This window comes from Erithacus rubecula (genome assembly GCF_903797595.1).
Source record: "Erithacus rubecula genome assembly, contig: SUPER_W_unloc_1, whole genome shotgun sequence".
Lineage (NCBI taxonomy): Eukaryota > Metazoa > Chordata > Aves > Passeriformes > Muscicapidae > Erithacus > Erithacus rubecula.
Genome location: NW_027635709.1, coordinates 1,938,847 through 1,961,983, shown reverse-complemented (window position 1 = coordinate 1,961,983; position 23,137 = coordinate 1,938,847). Strand labels below are relative to the sequence as shown.

At 43.3% G+C, this 23,137-nt stretch overlaps 1 protein-coding gene across 1 annotated transcript in view; it reads right to left on the bottom strand.

Annotated features, from left to right (window-relative positions):
* The window catches only part of LOC306814081 (electromotor neuron-associated protein 1-like), a 97,533-nt gene that overhangs the window by 13,875 nt on the left and 60,521 nt on the right, over nucleotides 1–23,137 (bottom strand). Inside the window, exon 3 of the mRNA XM_079329796.1 lies at nucleotides 4,996–5,078. Within this exon, the coding sequence (XP_079185922.1) occupies nucleotides 4,996–5,078 (83 nt within the window). The remainder of the gene's footprint in view (nucleotides 1–4,995; nucleotides 5,079–23,137) is intronic.

Below are 23,137 nucleotides of genomic sequence, written 5' to 3'. Positions count from 1 at the left end.
TCTACATCCTTTTTATGTTGGGAGCTCCAGAAATGGATGCAGTACTCCAGATGGGGTGTCACAAAAGTGGAGCAGAGGTACAGAATCACCTCCTTTGACCTTCTGGTCATGCTTCTTTTCATGCAGCCCAGAACATGATCGGCTTTCTGGTCTGCAAGCACACATCGCCGGCTCATGTTCAGCCTCTCTTCCACCAGCACCCCCAAATCTTTCTTGGCAAGGCTGCTCTCAATCCATTTATCCCTTAGTTTTTATTTATACCAGGGGTTGCCTGTACCCAGGTACAGCACCTTTCACTTGGTCTTATTAAACCTCATGAGATTCCCATGGTCCCACTTCTCAAGCCTGTCCAGGTCCCTCTGGGTGGCATCCTGTCCTTCAGGTTTGGCAACTGCACCACTCAGCTTGGTGTCATCTGCAAACTTGCTCAGGGGACATTAATCCCACTATGTCATTGATGAAGATATTAAGTAGCACTGGTCCCAATACAGATCCCTGAGTGACACCACTTGTCACCAGTGTCCATTGGGACATTAAACTGTTGACCACTACCCTCTGGATGTGACCATTCAACTAACTCCTCATCCACTGAACAGTCCACCCATCAAATCCATATTTCCTATTCAGAGAGAAGGATGTTATGAGGGATTGCATCAAAAGCCTTACAGAAGTCCAGATAGATGGCATCCATAGCCCTTCTGTTGTCCACTGATGCAGTCACTGCATTATAGAAGGCCACAAGATTGGTCAGGCAGGACTTGCTCTTGGTAAAGCTGTGCTGGCTATCTGCTGGGGGTTGAGTGTTTTTCTGTTACTGTGTCAATTGAAAGAATTTTTCCCATTATCATGCCAATGGAGCTGGCCGGGCGACACCCAGGGTCCCTGATGAGTCCAGACAAAAGGGGTGGGTGGGAACTGCTCCCGGAGGGGCCTCTGAGGCTTCCGGGAGGGGACTCGCGTTTCCGGCAAGCTGGGAGGAGGACGCCTGGGATCTTCAGCCACGCGGCCGGAGCACAGGAGAGCCAGACCCTCTGTGATCACCTGCCCTGCATCTGCCCCGTTCCAGCCTCCTGCCTCTGCGGACACAGCTGATCACCCGGACACACCCGGTGAGCGAGGAGCCGCCGCTCAAGCCCTTTCCCACCGAGACCGGCGTGGCCGTTGCCGCCGCACCCCCCTCCCTCCTGCCTCCGTTTCCGTCTGCCCTCGGCAGATCCAGTCTGTGGACTAAGCACAGAAACAGCGTGCTTGCATCTAAAGGGACTGACACCGAGTTATCTATTTCGTTCTGTTAGCAATTTTAACTGTTATTGTTTTCTGCTTCTACAGTTAGATATATTAGTAAAAGAGCTGTTATTCCCACCCCCTTATCTCTGCCTCAGAGTCCTTGATTCAAACAATTATAATACTTGGGGGGGGGGGAGTGGAACCAAAGTCTCTATTCCAAAGGGAAACTTCTGCCCTTACTGGCAGACACCTGTCCTTTCAAACCAGGACACTATCTCAAATCACCTCCCTGTCCTCCATGTGTCTTAGCATAGATATTAGGAGGATCTGTTCCATAATCTTCCCAGGCACAAAGATGAGGTTTGTAGTTCCTGGGGTCCACCTTTCTACTCTTTTTAAGATGAGTGTGATTTTTCCTTTTTTCTTGTTCACCTGACTGCCACAACTTTTCAAATATCATGGAGAGTGGCCTGGTCACTACATCAGTTAATTCCCTCAGGACTCTGGAATGCATATCATCAGGTCCCATAGACTTATATATGTTCAAGTTCTTTAGGCTATCACGGACCTAATGTTCTCTTACAGTGGGAGGGACTTTGCTCTTCCAGTCCCCATCTTGTAGTCCATTCACTGTAGGAACAGAGACTGCAGTTTGGGGCAGCTGACATGAACTGGCCAAAGGGATATTCCATACCATAGAACATCGTGCTCAGTATATAAATTGGGGGGAGCTGGTCAGCAGGGGACTAACTGGGCATTGGTCAGCAGATGATGAGCAATTGTACTGTGGATAACTTCTTTCTCTTGGGTTTTATTATTCTGTCTCTCCTTTTCATTACTGTTATTATTGTTACTATTATTTTATTGCATGTCATTTTGTTTCAATTATTAAACTGTTCTTATTTCTATCCATGAGGTTTACTTTTTTTTTTAGGATTCACTTTTTCCCCAGTGTGGAGTGAGTGGCTGCATGTGTCAAGACAAAGAATACAGTGAAATGTATCAAAACACTGTCAAAGAAGGAAGTTCCCATAAGATAAGCCACTAAAATAGGCACAACTGGCAAACAGGAAGGTGTTAATTCCAAGCCTAAATGGAGGAAAAGGTTTGGAATTAGGACACTAGACAAAATTGTACTGCAGAAACTTGTGATAAGCGCAGATGTCAAGAAAAGGAAAATGTCAGGCCTGGTGAGGCAGATGTGAGTAACCTATGTGGACAAAAATTCCTACCATGGCAAACTCTGAGAAAGGAAGGAAGCCTGTGTACACATGCCAGCCCAAGTTGTGGGAACACCATCTATGCTCTGTGGATACCTGGGATTTGGACTGTATAAGTGATACCTCCAGAAGAAAACCAGTGGACCCCCACCACTGAGAAGACCAGAAGAGGAAAGGCCAGCAGGATGCCACAGGGACGCATATGATGGTGGCTATCTTTCTACTTAATCTGTCTCTCTCTTTCTCCCCCCGCACCCCATTTACTGTTAAATAAAATCCATACTATTTGCTTTGGCTTATGGTCGCATTTGCACCTTAATTTGGGTGAAGGCATCTTTTAATAATTGGATCCTAAGAACATGGTACTTAGTTGCTGCTGGGGTCAAACCATGAAAGTTTCTTCCTGTTTGTGTTTGATATCACTTCATGTTGGCAAATAAGTAGAACTTTTAACAAAGTACTGCAAGCAGAGTGTGTTGGTTTGTGTCTTAGGTTGCTGCAGTAGCTTCCTGGACCTTCCTCTTTGCTAGCTCAGTACTAAGAAGTCCAGAGCCCTGCAGGAACGAGATAAAAGACCAAAAGAGGATCCTTCCCCCGAAGGAGTTCCAAAGCTTTATTCCAGGAGGCTTCCAAGGGGAAAGAGGAAGTGGGACTGGCTGTCTGTGGTATTTTAGACCTCCCACTGGGGGCAGAGGGAACCCAGACCCCAGTCAATCAGCTCAGGGCAGAGGGGAAGGGGGAGGGGAAAGGGCCAAACCACAAGATAGGGTACAGGGGAGTTTATGGAGATACCATTCTCAGTGCTACACAAACCACATAAATGAAATACAACAGGTTGCAATACAGGATGTGATTTTCCACAGCCTGGTTCTTGGTAGTGGGGAGCTACAGAGGTGGCTGCTGTGAGAAGCTACTAGAAGCTTCCACTATGTCCGGCAGAGCAAATCCCTGATGGCTCTGAGGACAGACATGCCGCTGGCCAAGGCTGGGTGAATTAGAGATGGTGGTAACGCCCCTGTGATAACATATTTAAGAAGAAAGAAAAACAAAAAATTGTTACGCAGTTTAAATTCCAGCCAGAAAAGAGCAGAGTGAGAACATGTGAGAGGAACAACTATGTAGACACCAAGGTCAGTGAAGATAGAAGGGGAGGAGGTGCTCCAGGCACCAGAGCCAGGATTCCTCTGCAGCCTGTGGTGAAGACCATGGTGAAGCAGACTGTCCTGCAGCCCATGGAGGTCCACGGGGGATGCAGAGATTCACTTGCAGCCCATGGAGGAGGTGCCCATGCTGGAGCAAGTGGATGCCTGGAGGAGGCTGTCATCCTGTGGGAGACCCATGGAGAGAGGGGCCCTGCTCTCAGGCTGGAATAGCCTGTCCTTGCAAGACTGCACCCTGTGGAAGAGTGACCCACTCTACAGCAGTTTTGGGAGGACTGTTGCTCGTTAGATGGAGACACATTGGAGAAGTTCACAGAGAACTGTCTCCCATGGTAGGGACCCCACAGTGCAGCAGTGGAATGATTGACCTCCCCGAGCAGTGAGAGAAACTATGGGTGATAAATGACCAAATCCCCCACTCCCTGTCTCCCTGCACTGTTGGTAGGAAGGGGGGGGGGAGAAAAGGTGCTTTTAAGGGCTTATTTTGCTTCTCATCATCCTGCTCTTATTTTGCTAGTAATAAATTCACTTTATATCTCTCCGTTGAGCCTGTTTTGCCCTTTGAGTGTTTTCTCCCCGTCCTTATCTCAACTCATGAAGCCTTCATTACATTTTCTCTCCTCTGTCCAGCTGTAGCAGAGAAGGGTGAGTGAGTGAGTGAGTGAGTGAGTGTATTTTGTGAGTGCCTGGCATCTGGAAACTGTCAAAGCATCACACAGAATAATTTCATTTCCCAAAAGAAATTGTACTATGTCAGTGCTTCTCAGCACTGGCTAGCAATGTAATGGTCACTAATTTTTACAACCTTCAATATCGCCAGCTAAATTTGTCAATTTTTTCTTTGAACAACATCCTCAGTTCTTGGGCTCTACTCTAGCAAGTTCATGAGGAATTGACAGAACTCTTCTGGGACACTTCAGAGTCCATTGATCATGTCACACAGTTTTTGAAGGACAGATCATATAGAGCAACCTAGCGTCACCACCACATAGATGGTCATTCTTCTTTAGGACCTTCATTTATCTCAAGGAACTGAATTTCTTTTCAGGCACTTTTTCATATGCAAAAAAGGCAGCCAGAGCTACGAAACAATGGAGGAACAGAAGAAAACCAGCTGTAGTTTCACCACAGCTGTCTTCACTTCAAGAAAAGAATTTGGTGTGTTATGAGGAAATGAGTGCTGGCTACATGGTGTGTTTCTGTCCTATGTCTTTGAAGTTTTATCAGAAGTCCAGGAAAACAGGAAAAAAATCAAGGGTCTTTTTTTATGCTTTTAATGATATTTGCTTCTAACATGTCCTTTTGCCTGCAGTTAGGAGCTTCTCTCAACCTGTTCACTTAATGGAGCTTTTATGACACATCCAGTGAAATATTTCTGACTGACTTACCTCAGTGCTGACTGCTTCTTCTGAGGGATTGATTAGGACTACAGTTTCTAAGACATCACTTCTGTGGTGAAGAATCTTCTGACCTGCAAGCACAGAGAGGAAAAAGAAGACATTAAATTCAACCAGTGGTTTAAAATAGTGCTTTCCCAGAGCTATTTATATGTTTCACTGTGGGACAGCCCTCAGGTTACCCAGGACAGTGCACACTGGCCACAGCAACTACTGTGCTGGCTCATGTCTTCAGGAATATCCATGGCATGCAGTCTTATGGGCCAGAAACACCACTCTAGAAAATTCATAGAATCATAGAATGGTTTTGGTTTGAAGAGACCTTAAAGATGATCTCATTCCAACTCCCTGACATCGACAGGGACACCTTCCACTAGACCAGTTGGCTCAGGGTCCCATCCAACCTGACCATCAACAATTCCAGGAATGGGGCATCCACAACTTCTCTGGGCAACCTGTTCCAGTGCCTTACCACTCTCACAGTAACAAAAGTCTTCCTAATATCTAGTCTAATCCTACTCTCTTTCACTTTGAAACTGTTCCCACCTCATCCGATCACTACTGATGCCATGATGATTTTTTGCCTTTTCTTTTTATATATATTTTATGTATTCTCAATATTCATAGCATACATGCTTGTAATTTGTGAAGTGAGGGTCCATAGAGGCAGAGTCCCCTGGCAGGTGCAAAGGAGAGCCGCTTTATTCCAAAAACCTGGCCTTTTTAAGCAATTAGCTGGTTATCAGCTATATAATTTTAAATCATAACAAGCATAATTCAACCAACCACCATTCAACACAATGTGAGCACGCGATGGTTATATAACTTGTTTTTCTGTCTCTAATTCAGCTGAGTCACTTTCCCATAGTCCTTTTCTGCTTAGCTGAAGTAGCAGGCCTAAGCCATGATTTTACAAGGCCTTCTCTTTGTAAGGTTTACCTATATGCAACAGTAGTTCTTTGGTCTGATATCTCAGCTTAGTCCTGGTATTCTACTAGGCAAGAAGACCAAACATCCTAAAGGCCTCACAGTTGGACGGTGGAAAGCCTTACGCTATCTTGAGAAACCAAGACTCTCTGGAACATATTTTGTAAACTAGGTTCAAGCCCCATCTGGGGGGAATACTTTAGAATAGGGTGATGTCACACCATTAATTTAAGCTTCTCATTTGGGAATCTTTGTCAGATATGCTAATTTGCAAGGTCTATAAAATTGTATATGCAGTATTCCAGATGTGTGTATTTTGGTGTATTCCACCTTGATGAATTTTTGCACCATAAGGACCCTTGTTAAATACTGAGATAAAAACCCTTTTATCCTTTAACTGTGTCTGGCTCACAATTCTAGGCCAAGAGAAAAAGGCATCACCATATGCTCTTGTAAAAAGTCCTTCTCCAGTCCTCTTGCAGGCTCCATTCAGGTACTGAAAGGCCACATGAAGGTTACCCCAGAGCCTTCTCTTCTGCAGACTGAACTGTCCCAATTCTCTCAGCCTTTCTAAAGGAGAGGTGCTCCATCCTTCTAATCATCTTTGTGGCCCTCCACTGGACTTGCTCCAACAGGTCAATGTCCTTACTGTGCTGAGGACCCCAGAACTGGATGCAGTACTCCAGGTGCAGTGTCTGAAGAGCAGAGGAGAGGGGAAAAAAATCACCTCCCTTAACCTGCTGATCACACTTCTTTTGATGCAGCCCAGAACATAGTTGGCTTTCTGGGCTGCAAGTGCACACTGATGGGTCATGTCAAGCTCCTCATCCACTAACATCCCCAAAAGTCCTTCACAAAGCTGCTCTCAATCCATTCTCCCCCCAGGCTGTATTTGTGCTTGGAATTGTCCTGACCCAGGAGCAGGACCTTGCTCTTGGCCTTGTTGAATTTCATGAGGTTTACAGAGGCCCATGTCTCAAGCTTGTCAAGGTCCCTCTGGATGGCACCCCTTCCCTCCAGAATGTTCAGTGCACCACAGAGCTTGGTGTCATTGGCAAACTTGCTGAGGGTACATTCACTTCCACTGTCCATGTTACTGACAAAGATGTTAAACAGCACCAGTTCCCATACCGATTCCTGAGGCATGCCACTCATTACTGATCTGCACTTGGACTTTGAACTATTGACCACAACTCTTTGAGAGCAACTATCCTATCAATTCCTTATCCACTGCAAGAGTGGTCCATCTGTCAAATCCATGTCTCTCCAGTTTAGAGACAAGGATGTCATGAGTGACAGTGTCAAATGCTTTGCACAATTTCAGAGGTGAGTGTAGCAGTCTTGACCATTTAAATGTGCCTATTTAGAGTTTCACGTGTGACTGCCTCCCTCTTCCACTCCTTGGCATCAATAACTGATTACCTTACAGGGTCTGGCGCTGGTAGTTGATTTTTGTAAGAGTAACTCAGGCTTATTGCTCAGGCTGATACTCAGATGCTCATCTGGAATGAAGTAAAAGTCTCCCTCGGAAAGCCTTTTATCAAACAGAAATGAAGTATAGTGTGGGAGTAGAAAGAAGCAACAACCTTTTACAAACTGGCAAGGGACTGAGACACATTAAACTACAGATGAAGTGGGAGAATCTGAGAATTGTGCAGATGATTTAGGGTTGTCTTAAAGTAACCACCAAGTTTTTTCAGCTTATCTCTACACATTGGACAAAATATTTTTGTGACACGTCAAAGAAAAAAAGGAAGACATTTTCAGGTTGCACAGATGCGACTGACTAGCTAGATTGTATCCACCTCTAGTTTCTGTAAAGTAGGTTAAAATCCTATCTAAAGACTTCTGGAAAAAATATTTATCTTTTTGCAAGTATTTCCTCATCCTTCATTTTATTAAGTAAAGCTTCAAATTAAAACCAGATATGAATAAAGAGACTTGGCTGCTGCTTGATTCAGAATCACTCCAATACAGAGAAGAAGCAAATACCACGTGACAGTTGCTTAAAATGTGCATCATCCTAGTTCCCACAGCCATGAAATCCCATTGCTCACCTACGCACCCAAATATTGATGACATTTATGGTATAATTATTGAGATCGGGATGGTGTCTAACATTTTCTAGAGAAGCAACTGAAAAGGTTCCTAACTTACACATTTGATCTTTTCATGCTGATCAAGCATCATGATCATGGGGCCCACTTTTTATGGTAATTGTGTTGCAGCCAATTTTGTGCAAAACCAAAAGGTAAACGAATAGCAAGGGAAAGAAAGCAAGTCCTACTTCAAGTCTTGTTTAACCAAGGATTACTACTGACCCACTTCCTTCTGGCTATACTGGTGCAAACAGCAGCCCATGGGGATGTATGCTGTAGGCAACAAGCTACCCAACAGAGGACTTCCCATCAGTCCTTCCTGCCATCCTGAATGGACATCAGTGCTAACTCATTCCCTATCAATGCCATTCCCACACAAATTGAATTCAGAATAACCTATTTGAAGAGGAAGTAGATGATGTGGTGTGATGTGATGATTCTGGCAAAAAGGACAAAGGGACAATATGTTCTCACTGATAACTGAAGGGAAAATTAAAGTAACCTGCACATTTTTTTAATGAAAGACTAGCAGTTGTCCTAATAACACAGCTGAGCTCTGGGGATTAATTTTCCATGTAAACACGCAGTTTACACATTTCAGAAATCCTATCTGCTTTTGAGATCTCAATCCTTATTTGCCAATGGGCCAGTCTAGGTGACTTGTCTAGGTCTCTCTCTACCAGACTGCCCTTCTTCCTCTAGGCTACATCTCAGGATGTGAGAGGAAAGAATACATGTCCCTTTAAAGCAAATTAGATCATAATTGTCTATTGTGAGGTGCTTTTTTGGTGGTGTTTTTTTAGATCAGACCACTGTCCGAGATAACTTGTTGAGGCAAATGAGAACTCACATAAACAGCAGAGGGCTCCATATATTTTTTAGTTAAATTCTTGTGTTTGAACATAATGCCGTATTGAAGCCATAAAAATAAATCACAGACTCACTGATGCCTACAAATCACTGGCTGCCTACAATCCCACTCAGGCCACAAAATGATAGCATGTGTGACTTCAGTTTTTATTACATTGTAAACTTTTGACTGTTCTGATATGTGTTGTCATTGATGTGTCAAGACTGGGCTCTGACTGTGTCTGACCTGACTGAGATCAGCAATGCTCTGTTAAAGCTGGAAAAAAAGAAGCAAAATAATAAAAGTTGATACAGACAGTAGAACAAACAGTATTTTACTCACTTGATAGGGATAGTAGAACAAAACAACATTTTACTCTTATCAAGGACAGTAGAACAGAACAGCACAACCTTGGAGAAATAATGGTTGTAACAGGCAAATAGAAGTATTGCAAAATGCAAGCAGGATGCCAGCTCAGCTCTGCAAGGCTGACAAAGTAGTTGTGCAAAACGACAATATTGAGCTTACTTAAAAGCAGGGGGAAAGGAACAGCTACCTAAAAAGGACACTGGACTTGAAGACAGACCCCAAAGAACCATATAAGGACTTCCAAAAAGAGGTTTAACTATGCAAAATAAAGTCAAGTAAGCAGGGATAGCTAATGAATATTTAATCAGTGTGTATTATAAAAATTGTTCATCTGATGCTCAGGGCACTTGATTAGAGGAAGGATCCTCCCAGTGACCAACATGCTGTAATAAAGAATGCCTGCTGTCTAATACAAGAACTGTGTTAAAAAGTTTCTATCTGGCTGATTTCGGTATCACAGTATTACAGGACTTCATTTAATCAACCACAGTCAATAGCTGTGCCATATGGAAGCAAAACACAAGGGTTGTGTTAGCATGTAGCAGTGCTCCAAGGCAAGATGAATGGGTATAGAAACATATTACCTAAGTGTCCAGTAATATACGAACCATACACTGTGATGCTCCCTTTGTTGTTAGAAATCCTTTGTCCTGATGTACTTCCAGCTACTCAGCACTTCACATTTTAGACTCAAAGAGAAATCACCAAAAGGCTTGGCTAAATATTGAGGATGTTCCATTGGTACTGTTTTAAATCTTTTATAGGAAGATCAGTATGCTATGTCTTAGGACTAAACTTCTCTAACATTATCAATGCTAGTGATCAGCTTGTTCTGTTAGATGAGAATTTGGAATCAAGTAACTATCTTTTTTCTTTTCCCTCCATTAAAAAAATTACCATTTTGTCCTCTAATAGCTAGATGAGGTAAGAATAATGGTGTTTTCCCAGCCCTTCATAATTCTAAACAAAGAAAAAGAGGAATGATGAAGCCCTATTGACCCAAAGCATGCTTCCGATTTTATTCACAGATCTTTAGGTTACCTTGGGTTGATGTGGCCAAAAATGTGTATTCTATCACTATCTGTTAAAAGCAGGTGGGGTAGTGATTCCTTATCTCCATGCAACATATTATCTGCTAATGGGCCATCTTAAAGACTAGGTGGGGTAATCGTCTTTATCTTTTCCAAAAGCCAACCTTCCTCCAGGAAGATATCATCTACTGATGAGCCATTAAGTCCCACTGTATGACTGATAAAATTACATCATCCCATTGGGAGATGCTCCAGCCAGGGAGAGGAGCCAAGTTTTTTCTTTCCTACCTAGGTAAAAAACAGAGATTTTGGACAGCAAGTTACCCTCTTTCCACTGGATTCCAGAGGAGAAGCCAGACCTTTTCCACATCATACCTGGACCTTCAGAGCAAAACTGCACCCTTCTACAGGACCACTGCTTCAGCTGAAGCACATCTGCCACTGCAGGAGAACTATAGCTACCATTTAATTGGACTGCTACCATCACCCTGACTGGCAGGGTGTCAGGTTGTATTCTGACTCTGTCAGGGTTGGGATTGTTCTTTCTAATACTGCATTTCTATTTTAATTTTCCAAGTAAAGAACTGTTATGCCTAATTCCAATATCTTTTCCTGAGAGCCCCTTAATTTCAACATTATAATAATAATTTGGAGTAAGGGTGTTACATTCTCCATTTCAAAGAGAAGCTTCTGCCTTTATTGGCAGACACCTGTCCTTCAGACCAGGACAGATTTAGGCACCCAAGTTGAGGCATGAGGGCATCAAGGGATAAAAGGAATAACAATTCTCGAATAGCCCAATTTTTGTGTGCTGAATATAGAAACCTCATTAGGTGACATCATGTGGTCTAGCTTACCCTGGTTTGAGTGGCACATGGTCGTTGCAATATTTCTCCCATTTGTAGTCCTTTATCTAAAAATGGGCCCTATAACAAAGCCTACTACGTCTGTTATCCAGTTTGCTTTATGAATTAATAAGGTGAGGAATTCGAGGATTTTTCACTTCCTTTGGAAGGCGGGTACATGGATTCAGGGCTATCGCACACTGACTGTATGTTTTTGGGATTACTTTAATAATTGAACCTACTGTGAGGGAATGGTACCAGGAAAGTTTCTTCCAACCTTTCACCTATTTTTTTGGCTCTACCCCACCAGTTTTTGAAGGGTTTATATCTCCTCTAAATGTTAATGATACCCTACAGTGGCTGGTGTTGCTGATAAGCCTGTTCTACTTAGCACTCAGAGACAAGGGGATATTGGCTTGGATAACAACCCTGATACCTACCCCCAGGAAATAGACATGCTGCCCCAGAGCCTGACCCTGCCCCACAGCCCACTGCAGAAAGGAACGACACGGTGTGGGTGGGGGTTGTGCAGAGGGAGATGCGTGACATGGGGCAGATGTTGAACGAACACTTTTCCCCAGCTGGTGAGGAATCCTCCCACTGCCCTAAAGAAGGAGAGTCGGATGCTGTTCTAGTGGAACCCGTAGAGGTTACATCTGTCCAGGTTCCAGCTGAACCACAGGGGCAGTCCTAGCCAGCAGCAGTTGCCCCTGTGGAAACTAGAAAATCAAAAATGAAAAGAAAGCACCTAGATAATAAGGATCAGCAAGGAGGGCACTCGCCATCAGCAGGGGAGCCAAAGGTTGAAATGGTCACCTAGTCACTCTCGTAAGAAAGTCTCTGCAATCTGTGAAAAAACATTGTACCATGGGGCCGTGAGGCTTTTACAACTTGGTTACTCCAGGTCTGGGACCTTACGGGAACAGGTGTACAACTGGATGGTACTGAGGCAAGGAATTTGGGAGCCCTTGACTCAGGACTCCGGTTTGGATCAGGTATTAGTAAGGGAGCAAGGCCTCCTTCCCCTCTGGGACCGGCTTTTAATGAGTGTGAGAGAGAGGTTTGTCCACAGAGAGAGAATGCAGGAGCACCACCGTCGAATGCACTGGAAGACCCTTGAGGAAGAGATCCAACAGCTGAGAGAAGTGGCGATATTAGAGGTACTCTTTGGGAGGGGTGGACAGCATGACAATGACCCTGACAAGGTTAGGTGCACAGGGCAGATGTTGAGGAATCTGGCAAACCTGGGGCCATATCAATACACCACCTTCATTGCAATGATTAATGCTGATAACAACCAAGAGACAATGGGTTCTCTTGCCAATCAGGTCAGAAATTTTGAGTACGATCAATGGACCAATGCAGACTGATGTCTCTCCCGTGGTTAAGGAAATCAAAGAGGAGTTTAAATAGGAGATGAGAGGGATGAGGGAGGAGATCAAGAAGATCAATGCAGTACAAGCACTAGTCCCAGGCCCCAAATTTAGAGTGCAATGCCCCCCATCTAGGGAGAGAGGGTACACCTCACGAGCTGACCTGTGGTTATTTCTGCATGACCATGGGGAAGACGTGGCCAAATGGGATAGGAAACCCAATTCTGTCCTGGAGCCTTTGGCAGAAGTTGCCTAGTGAGACTTGAGGCCGACATCTGGGATTCTGGAGCAAAAGTTACAGAGGGTCTGAAGACAATTACACTCCCGCAGAGAAGGAAATTCTGGCTGCCTATGGAGTTTAAGCTGCCTCAGAGGTCATTGGCACGAAAGCACAGCTCCTCCTGGAACCCCGACTGCGCGTGCTGGGGTGGATGTTTAAAGGAAAGGTTCCGTCTTCCCACCACGCCACCCATGCCAAATGGAGCAAGTGGATTGCTCTTATGACTCAGTGTACCCGTACTGGCAACTCGAATCACCCTGGGATTTTGGAGATAATTACAGACTGGCCAGAAGGTAAAGATTTTGGTCTCGTGAACAAAGAGGAGCAGAAACAAGTGACCTGGGCCAAAGAAGCTCCACCATACAACCAATTGCCAGCAGATGAAACATGCTAGTGTCCTTTTGCCGACAGTTCCTGCCACATGGTGGGGATGAACCGGAAGTGGAAAGCTGCCGTATGGAGCCCCACACGACAGGTTGCACAAGCTACCAAAGGAGAAGGTGGATCGAGTCAACTTGCTGAACTCAAAGCTGTTCAGCTGGCCTTGGACATTGCTGAGAGAGAGAAATGGCCAAAGCTCTACCTTTACACTGATTCATGGATGGTAGCCAATGCTCTGTGGGGTTGGCTGGAAAGGTGGAAAAAGGCTGACTGGCAACGTAGAGGAAAACCAATCTGGGCTGCTGATGAGTGGAAAGACATTGCCACTCGAGTAGAGAAGCTACCCGTGAAAGTCCGTCATGTGGATGCTGATGTTCCCACGAGTCGGGATAATGAAGAACACATACACAATGCACAGGTAAATCAGGCTGCACAGATAGAGGTGTCAAAGATAGACTTAGATAGGGAACACAAGGGAGAAGTGTTCCTGGCTCAATGGGCCCACGATGCCTCAGGTTGTCAGGGCAGAGACACCACTTATAAATGGGCACGAGACTGAGGGGTGGATCTAACCATGGACAGCATCTCTCAGGTTATCCATGACTATGAGACATGTGCTGCCATCAAGAAAGCCAAGCGGGACGAGCCCCTCTGGTATGGGGGGCGCTGGTCCAAATATAAGTAAGGAGACACCTGGCAGATTGAGTACATCACACTGCCTCAAACCCGCCAAGGCAAGCGCTACATGCTGACCGTGGTGGAAGCCACCACTGGATGGTTGGAGACCTACCCTCTGCCCCATGCCACTGCACGGAACATCATCCTGGGCCTAGAAAAGCAAGTCTTTTGGAGGCATGGCACCCCTGAGAGAATTGAGTAGGACAACAGGACTCATTTCAAGAATGGCCTTATCAACGCCTGGGCCAGAGAACATGGCATTGAATGGATATGTCATATCCCTTGTCATGCACCAGCTGCCGAGAAAGTTGAACCGTGCAACGGCCTACTCAAGACTACCCTGAAGGCGCTTGGTAAGGGAACCCTCAAGAATTGGGAAACAAACTTAGCAAAGGCCACCTGGATGGTCAACACCCAAGGGTCCATCAATCGAGCTGGTCCTGCCCAATCTGAACCCTTGCACACAGTGGATGGAGATAAAGTCCCTGTAGTACACATAATAGGCATTTTAAGAAAGTCTGTTTGGATTAGTCTTACCTCCGGCAAGGACAAACCCATCTATAGGATTGTCTTTTCTCAAGGATTTGGTTACATTTGGTAGGTAATGTCAAAAAATGGGGAAACCCATTGTGTACCACAGGGAAACCTAATCTTAAGTGAGAATTGCGCGTAAGGTTTTCATTATGCAGATGGTAATAGAATAAGGGGTGGATAATGGGTTGATGTGGCAAGAAATGTGCATTCTATCACCATCTGTTGAAGCCAGGTGGGGTAGTGATTCCTTATCTTCGTGGCACATATTATCTGCGAATGGGCCATTATTAGGCCTACATGGGGCAATCATCTTTATCTTTTCTACAACCCATCCTCCCTCCAGGAAGATATCACCTGCTGCTGAGCCATTAAATCTCACTGTATGACTGATAAAATTACATCATCCCATTGGGAGATGCTCCAGCTAGGGAGAGGAGCCAAGTTTTTCTTACTTAGATAAAAAACCTGAGATTTTAAAGCGCAAGTTATCCATCTTTCCACTGGATTCCAGAAGAACACCAGACCTTTCCACATCATCTCTGGACCTTCAGAGGAAAACTGCACCCTTCTACAGGACCGCTGCTTCAGCTGAACTGCATCTGCCACTGCAGGAGAACTATAGCCACCATTTAATTGGACTGCTACCATCACCCTGACTGGCAGGGTGTCAGGTTGTATTCTGACTCTGTCAGGGTTGGGATTGTTCTTTCTAATACTGCATTTCTATTTTAATTTTCCAAGTAAAGAACTGTTATGCCTAATTCCCATGTCTTTGCCTGAGAACCCCTTAATTTCAAAATTATCATAATAATTTGGAGGAAGGGGATTTACATTCTCCATTTCAAAGAGAAGCTTCTGCCTTTATTGGCAGACACCTGTCCTTCAGACCAGGACATAAGTATACAGTGCCTATTCATAAATGGAAGGATGAGACCCCCTAGGATTATATCACTGTATCCTTTGAACAGCATCTGAAAACAATACTGATCCCAAGTTATGTGTTTAAGTTCTGCCAAGTGAAATGAAATATTATATTGCAGCTAACATCTGAACCAAATGAACACATCCTGAAAATGCCTGTGCATGGAGAGTCACAAAGCCATTTTAATGCAGACATCTGAATCTGCAGGATGTGAACCAGCATGAATTTAAGAACTCACTTTCCTCTGAATATTTAAAGTCCAAGTATATATTTTCGGGAACCACCAAAGTATTCTACGAGTTATGTTGTTTGTTTTGTTTTTTTTTTTAATGAGATAGCATTAATTTAAAATAATTTTCAAAGGTTTTGTCACTACCATTAACCTATAGCACCATTTAGAAGGAAACTTTCAGATATTATTTACCTTACTGTGATGCCTTAAGTTCTGAATTTTCTGTTCTGCTTGGATATGCTTTTCCATTGTGTTTAGGGTGATGAAGACAAAATAGTCCGATTTCAGCTATTGACTCAAGGACAGTTTTTCAACTCCAGGCTCTAAGCATAAACAATGTGAAAAGAAGAGGTCAGGCCTGCAAGCAGGCAAGGAGGATGAAACCTTATAATTTGATACTATTAATTGGATGGTTCACTCCTGTATAGAAATAGACTAAAGTCTATGAAGATGCGAGATCATGTGACCAAGCCCTTTTTTGCTTCCATCTTGTAGCCATCCAGGCAGGGCAGGGACCACACTGTGGCACTGGTACTGCCAGGGTGTGGCCTTTGAAGGCCTTTCATTAAATACCCATTTTATTCTCCTTAACTCTATGTAGTCTCTGTTCCAGCTCCTCAAGGCATCAACTGGGATTTACAAATCTTTGCAATTACTTAAAATTAAACCAGTATTTATAGCTCTCTTGTTGAACACAGACAAGTAGCTCAATCTAATACATAGAAAGAAAAGCAATAATTCACAGATGAACTATACTTGTAGATGCTTTTGATCCTGACATAACATAATGCTCCCTGAAACAACTGAAGTGTCATGTGAACCAGTTACTTTTGTTTCTGTAGACTGGAAAACTTATAAAGTGTTGAGATGAAATTATTTCCTAACACCAGCTTTGTGTTTTCTCAAACAAAATGTGACAAACTCAAGTATACTTTAGCACAGTGGCATTTATAGGCATAGGCTTTCAGTGCCAAAAATTTCCAGTAGTGGCTGTTTAATAGATAGACAAAAAATTTCCTGACCTCATCTAGGTAAATCTCTCCCAAAACCATATTTTTGATATGGTCTAATACCCAGCATATTCTGAAACCACTCAAGTGAATGACCTACCCCTTAATTCTTTGGGTTAGCACAATCTAAAAAAATCAAACACTTGAGAACTTTTCTGCAATATTTAGCCTGCATTTCCTTTAGCTAATTTTGCTAAATTCTATTCTATTCCTATTTCTGCATTTTTGCTCTTTACAATAGCATAGCTCCATCTGCTTTACTAATTACACTGATTCATTACTTGTATACTGGCAATGTAACATACCTTTGCCATAGATAATTAAGGACAGTACATCAAATTAAAATTAGAAATTGTGAAGCAAGAAAAAATTACATTGATAAGAAAAGGATCATGTCATAATTTTTCAATTGATTTGCCATGGCTTCCTAATTTCTTCAAATAATTAGACAGTCAAAATATATAAAAGTGTGGGAGTCCAGGGTTTTTTCCTGGCTCCTTTGGGGGTGCAAAAACCTCCCTGGCAGACCCCTCAGAGACCCCTGAGTGCTGCCCAGGAGCTGCAGGGGCTGGATTTGGCTCCTTGGGAGAATCTGCCCACATTGAGAGAAGAGACACAGAAAATAATGATGAATAGAGTGTAAATTAGAATGTTAGAACGTAGATAAATAGGTTTTCTTGAATGTTTATGATAAGGGACATGTGGCCAAGATGGAGAATTTGGGGGGTGGACACCTTTTCCTCCTTCTTCTCCATGTCATCCATGTTGGGTGACACGTTGGCCTCTTGGATTGGTTGGGGTCAGGGCTGGACCATTTAATAAAATTGTATTGTATTGGTAAAATTTTGTAAACATGTAATACGTAGTACTAACTATATAAGATAAGCCCTGCCTTGACCAGGGAGATTCCACCATGGATGCCAGGCTGAGCAGACCGCTGCTGGCCAGGCAAAGTGTCCCAGAGATAAGAAACAATAAACTGTCCTTGGAAAAAGAGAAAACTGTCTCCGGCAGTCTCTCTTCGGCGGCTTCGGGGGAAACCAGGTTTTGAACCACCCTTCGTGTCCCTCTGGGGTGATCTCGGGGCAGAGGAGGAACCCCAGACTGGGACATAAAAGTTTCAGGACTAGAACTGATGCAAAGATGTTTTTTACCTTTTATATACCTTTTATATAATTTTTATGTATCCTCAGTATTGTTAGTGTGAAAAATGAGGTTCACTCTCCTGGTAAAATTTAAAAAGTTTATTAAAAGGCAATAGGAGACAAAGATAATAAAGCAAAGGGTTAATGACCGGGTGCTTGGCATTTAGCCAAAAGCACATCTAGTGTCTTTGGAGTCACTCTTTAAATGCTTCTTCTATTGCATAAACCTGTTGCATATTCATAAACCATTATGCATATTCAAACTTTTCTACAAACTAGTTTACATATTATAGGATGTGTTTAGCATGGCTGCTACTTGGGTACGCCTTCTTAGAGCATGCATTTTTCTTGGCTATGGTTTTAGTCCGTTCTCATTATCACCTCCAGCTTGGGCCTTGGTCCATACTTTCTTTAGACAGCAGGTGGTGATACTTGGCATATAAGTAACAGGGTCCTCATCATATGTTCACTGGATGTTATCCCAATCAAACAGGCAGTTCAATTGCAAGCAGAACTATATATCAGCTATCCCACTACCATGTCTAAGTTTTGTTAATAGCAGAAATGAAAACTGTATCTTTACAGCAAAGTTATTTTACATTATACATATAGCATTCACCTTAATATTTGCGAAAAGCCAATTTTATAATATGTATTTATAACATTAGCATGCATACTTGTAATTCCTTAAGTCTGATAACTTAGCATAGCCCTAGTATTTTGTTAGGCCAGGAGGCCAAACATCCTAAAGGCCTAGTAGTAGCAGGCTGGAAAACCCTTCACTATCTTGGGAAACCAAGGTCCTCTCAAGAACATATCCTGTAAACTAGAGATTTGGCCCATCCAGGGGGGAATTTCTCGAATAGGGGGATATCACGCCATTCATCCAGGCCTCCCATTGGGGCATCCTTGTTAGATATGCTAATTCGTAAGGTCTATAAATTGTATACGCGATCCATTGTGTGGGTGCATTGCGACACATTCCACCTTGGTGAAGTGGTGCACCAATAAGCATCCTTATTAAAATACCGATGTAAAAACCCTTTATCCCTTAACCATGTCTGACTCTCAATTTTTTAAGACCAGGAAAAGGCATCAGAACCAAAGTAACATAATAAATCAGCATGTAAGCTTTCCCCCAAATTAGGTGACAATAAATCAGACAGCTATCTAAACAATACAAAAATAATATTAATAAGCAAAAACCTTGCATGCCTGTGAAAAGATACAGAATTTTCTACTTCAAAGGAAGCAGGACAATGCATAGTGTGAGATGAAATGGAACATAACTCACCCAATTTTTACTGCATCATTTGAATTTGTTTACAGTTGGAGAATCACAGGATAGTTGAGGTTGGCAGGATGGGCTAGAACATACTGCTCAGGACCATATCCAGTTGGTTTTTTCAATATCTTTGAGGATGGATACTCCACAACCTTTCTGGGAACCCTGTTTTAGTGTTTGGCTACCCTCACAGTAAAAAAAGTGTTTCCTTAAGTCTAAGTTGCATATCCCATACTTCAGTTTGTTCCTTCTCATCCTGTCAGTGAGCAGCACTGAGAAGAGTCTGTCTCTGACGTCTTTACTCACACCAATCAGGTATTTATGCTCTGCAGTGGGGGAATACTCCAGTATAGGAATCGTGATTACATATGGTAGCCTTCCATGGTATCTCATACCAGATGGAGTTGCCTTAACAATGGTGTGAGCAGTGTTCTGGATCAGTTTTCAATTTTTTTCCTCTTCCTTTTATAGCATCCAGATTTTGTATATCTTTTATCAAGGGCATGGAAGCAAGTCACACTCCCTCCCTCCCCCCATCGCTACTCCTCCCTCTCCCCATCCCAGCTTAACATTGATGAAATGGTATTATCCTGAGCCTCCAATAAACCCTAGCAATCATGAATCTCATGTTTTACAAGGATGTAACCTTAACTCTCAGTTCTATGGACCACACATAAATGCCACTGTCAACTTCTACACTGTAGTTGTTGATTATGTTTTGTTGGGGAAGGGGGGTTGTGGTTATGTTTTGAAAATCATGTTCCAAACATACCTATGCCAGAATCTGAAAGCCCTCCAACTCCAAGCCTTCAGGTTCAGTAAAGATGCTGTGGTTTTTCTGACTGGTGCCGAGACTGTTAGAACTTGTATAAGTTGTCAATAGCTAGCAGGAGAGCATAAGCACCAGAGCTCAGTAGCCAGGTAAATAAGCCTGTTCCACTGACCTCATTGCTCTTTGTATGTCAGCCCTTTGCCAGTTTGAAGACTGCGGCCATTTCAGGGAAGCTCTCATGGGATTTCTGTTCTGCCACACCCAGAGAAGCAAAAATATTCAGCAAAGGCCCCCAATGAAAGAAACTGCACATGTATTTGTCACTGCATACTTCCAGAGTATTACCAGTGGGGTGGGGGACAGCAGGCACAAGATTGGCTTTACCTTTGGTTGACCTCCACAGATTACTCAATCTAGTCTTGGCTTCCACCTAAACTCCTGGGAAAATGCCTAGTCTCTTAAAAGGCACTTTCAGGTAGAGCTTGCTTAGCTCAAAGTCTGGGTGGGAAGAGACTTTTGTTATAGGCATATCTGCAGCAACAGCATACTCCGAGACAAGCAGCCTCAGGCCTGTCCCATCCTTCTCCTGGCAAGCATACTAAATCCTTCCCCTGCTCTGAAACACTTTGTGCAAGCACCTAGTATCCATTAAGGAGGACTGTGAGTTGCATGAGCAGTAGAGGCATGAAGAAAAGGATAGAAATGCTTTTTAAAGACTGAAAAGTCAATAATGAAATGCATTAGGAAAGCATCAAACTGTCCATTCTGGACAGGCCTTTGTTTTTATTTTAGGAAGTGCTTGAAATGTGCTTAACCTTCCTAATGAAAGTTGGGGTCCTGCAGAATACACTTCTAATCTCAGGCAGTTTATGGCTTTCCATCACTGCTTTCCTGATACCACTCCAGTGGATAGCAAAATATTTCACAGATGCTAAGCCCCTGTGATTTAACTATTTTGCCTGACAGTCTGCAAGCAAATGGGTTTATTTTCAATAAATGTCATAAATTAGAGACAAGCAGGAGAGCTATAAAATAAAAATGTATGTTATCTGAAACACTGCGAAAGAAGCAATATAGAGCAAATATTGGTAATGCAATGTAAACATTGGATGCAAGCCCAGTAACAAAGCTAAAAAAGCAGCATTTCGGTTAGCACAGCTCTGGAAATGGGCTTTCAGGCCACCCTGTGCAGAGCCAACCTGCTTTTCTTATTCAGCTTTCCCAGGAGTAGCCCAGAGATGACAGCTGAAAGACCCTGGTGGACAACATGGTTAACAGCCCAAATTTTGATTGGGGATGCTCACTTGCAAAGTTTAGAGTTTATTTAATGTTTGCTCTAGAAGTTCTTAGCTGATTATTAAGAGTTAGACACTATGATGTTAGTATTTGGACTCGGTTGTTGCAGACAGAGATATTATAAAAGAAAGGTCTTATAAAATACGGTTTAGGCCCTGCTATTCTAGCTATGCTAGCAGTAGCTTCTAAGTTCCCATGCAAAAAAAAAACCTTGGGAACAAAAAGCCAGTTAACACAACAAAATATTCTCATAAGAAAAGCAGTCTGCACCTGGGAGAAACAAGAGATCTGTCCCATGAGAATCAGTGAATATATGTAAACATCTGAGTGAAAAAGAGTGTTTTAACATGTATACACAAAACACCTTTTAACCAATGAGTTAGGTGGCAAGAATACTACAAGCCAATCAGAGTTGAACACAATGTCTGTAAAAACTGTATAAAAATGAATTATGTGAATAAAGAAGGGGCTTTTCCCTGGACGAAGAAACTGAGTCCTGGCTGGTCTATTACAACACTACATTGCAAAAGTACAATGTGGAAGATTTTCCCCCAAGCAGGGCCCCTGGGATCTGGTTCCCTAAAGACAAAGAAACCCCTTAGAGCATGCCCCCCTTCTCCTTATCAAAACTTCTGTTATCTTTTAGGATTCCTATTGGTTTTTAAAGTTGTTAAGTGATTGGTCTTTTTTTACTTAGAATTTTAAGGTAATTGGACAGTTTGCAATTTGTAGTTCTCATTGGTTAGGAATTCAATCCTCTAGAAAGCTATAAAAAATCCTTGTTATATTGTATAACTGGACTTTGCACGCGGACTCCCCTTTGAAGAAATAAAATTACCTTCGGAACATCTGCAGCAGGTGTCAGAGTCTCTATCTCTGCTAGTGAGTAGCTGGCCCTGCCTCAGGAGTTCTCCGAGCTATTCGGACTCTCATAGCAGCCCAGGGCTGGAACACCTCCAATCCCCGGGAGCTATAGTTAAGTGTAGAATTATTAGCTGTCCTTGGTTTGCAGAAAAATATTGGTACATTTTAAGTTTTATCTCTCAAAATAAATGGTATTTATGGCTGTTGTGTTTCACTTGGGATTAGTGACACACTGTGCTTTCTGAAATCACTTCAGTCCCTGGGGGCTTAAGTGATTGCCCAATTTCAGTAGTAACACTTATTGTTCATATTTTGGATGAAAACAGAGCCTCCCTCTTGGAAGGGAAATTTAAATTGTAACTGCTTTGCAGTGGTAGTTTGTGACCAAGATATTATCTGGCAGGAATGGAGGGAAAGAAGGCCCAACTGCAGAAGGGGTTAAATTGGCTGGAATCAGGGATGCCAGAGACAGGAGGACTCCCTGAAAGGGAATGGAGTTTCCCTTGGTGATGAGATAAGGAAGAGCCAAAGCATTGCCTGTAGTCATCCTGGAATGGGAGCACTCAGGGGCCCAAGCGCAGGTGCCACCTTTGGGCAGCAGAGTTGGGCCACAGGATACACTCACTGGTTGGACTGAAGTTCCCCATGCAACTGCTCACAGGATTGGTGATGGAACAGGGGGATATAAGTGGTGCATTTGACACTGTCCTGCATGACATCCTTGTATTTAAACTGGAGAGATGTGGATTTGACAGATAAAGAATTGGCTGAATGGTCACGTTCAAAGAGTTGCAGTCAATGACTCAACATCCAAGTGGAGACCAGTGATGAGTGGCATCCCTCTGGGTTCAGTATTGGGACTGATGCTGCTTAATGTCTTTGTTGGCAACAGTGTGATCAAGTTCACCTTCAGCAAGTTTGTAGATGACACCAAGCTGTGTGGTGCAGTTGACATGCTGGGGGGAAGGGATGCCAGCCAGAAGGACCTCGACAGGCTTTAGAGGTGAGCCCATGCAAACCTCATGAGGTTCAATAAGGCCAAGTGCAAGGTCCCGCACCTGAGTCAGGGCAATCCTAAGTGCAAATAAAGCCTGGATGGAGAATGGATTGAGGAGAAGGACTTGGATGTATTGATGGACATGAAGCCCAATGTGAGTTGGCAGGGTATGCTCAGAATCCAGAAAGCCAACTGTATCCTGGGCTGCATCAAAAGAAAGGGAGAATAGAACAAATGAAGGAG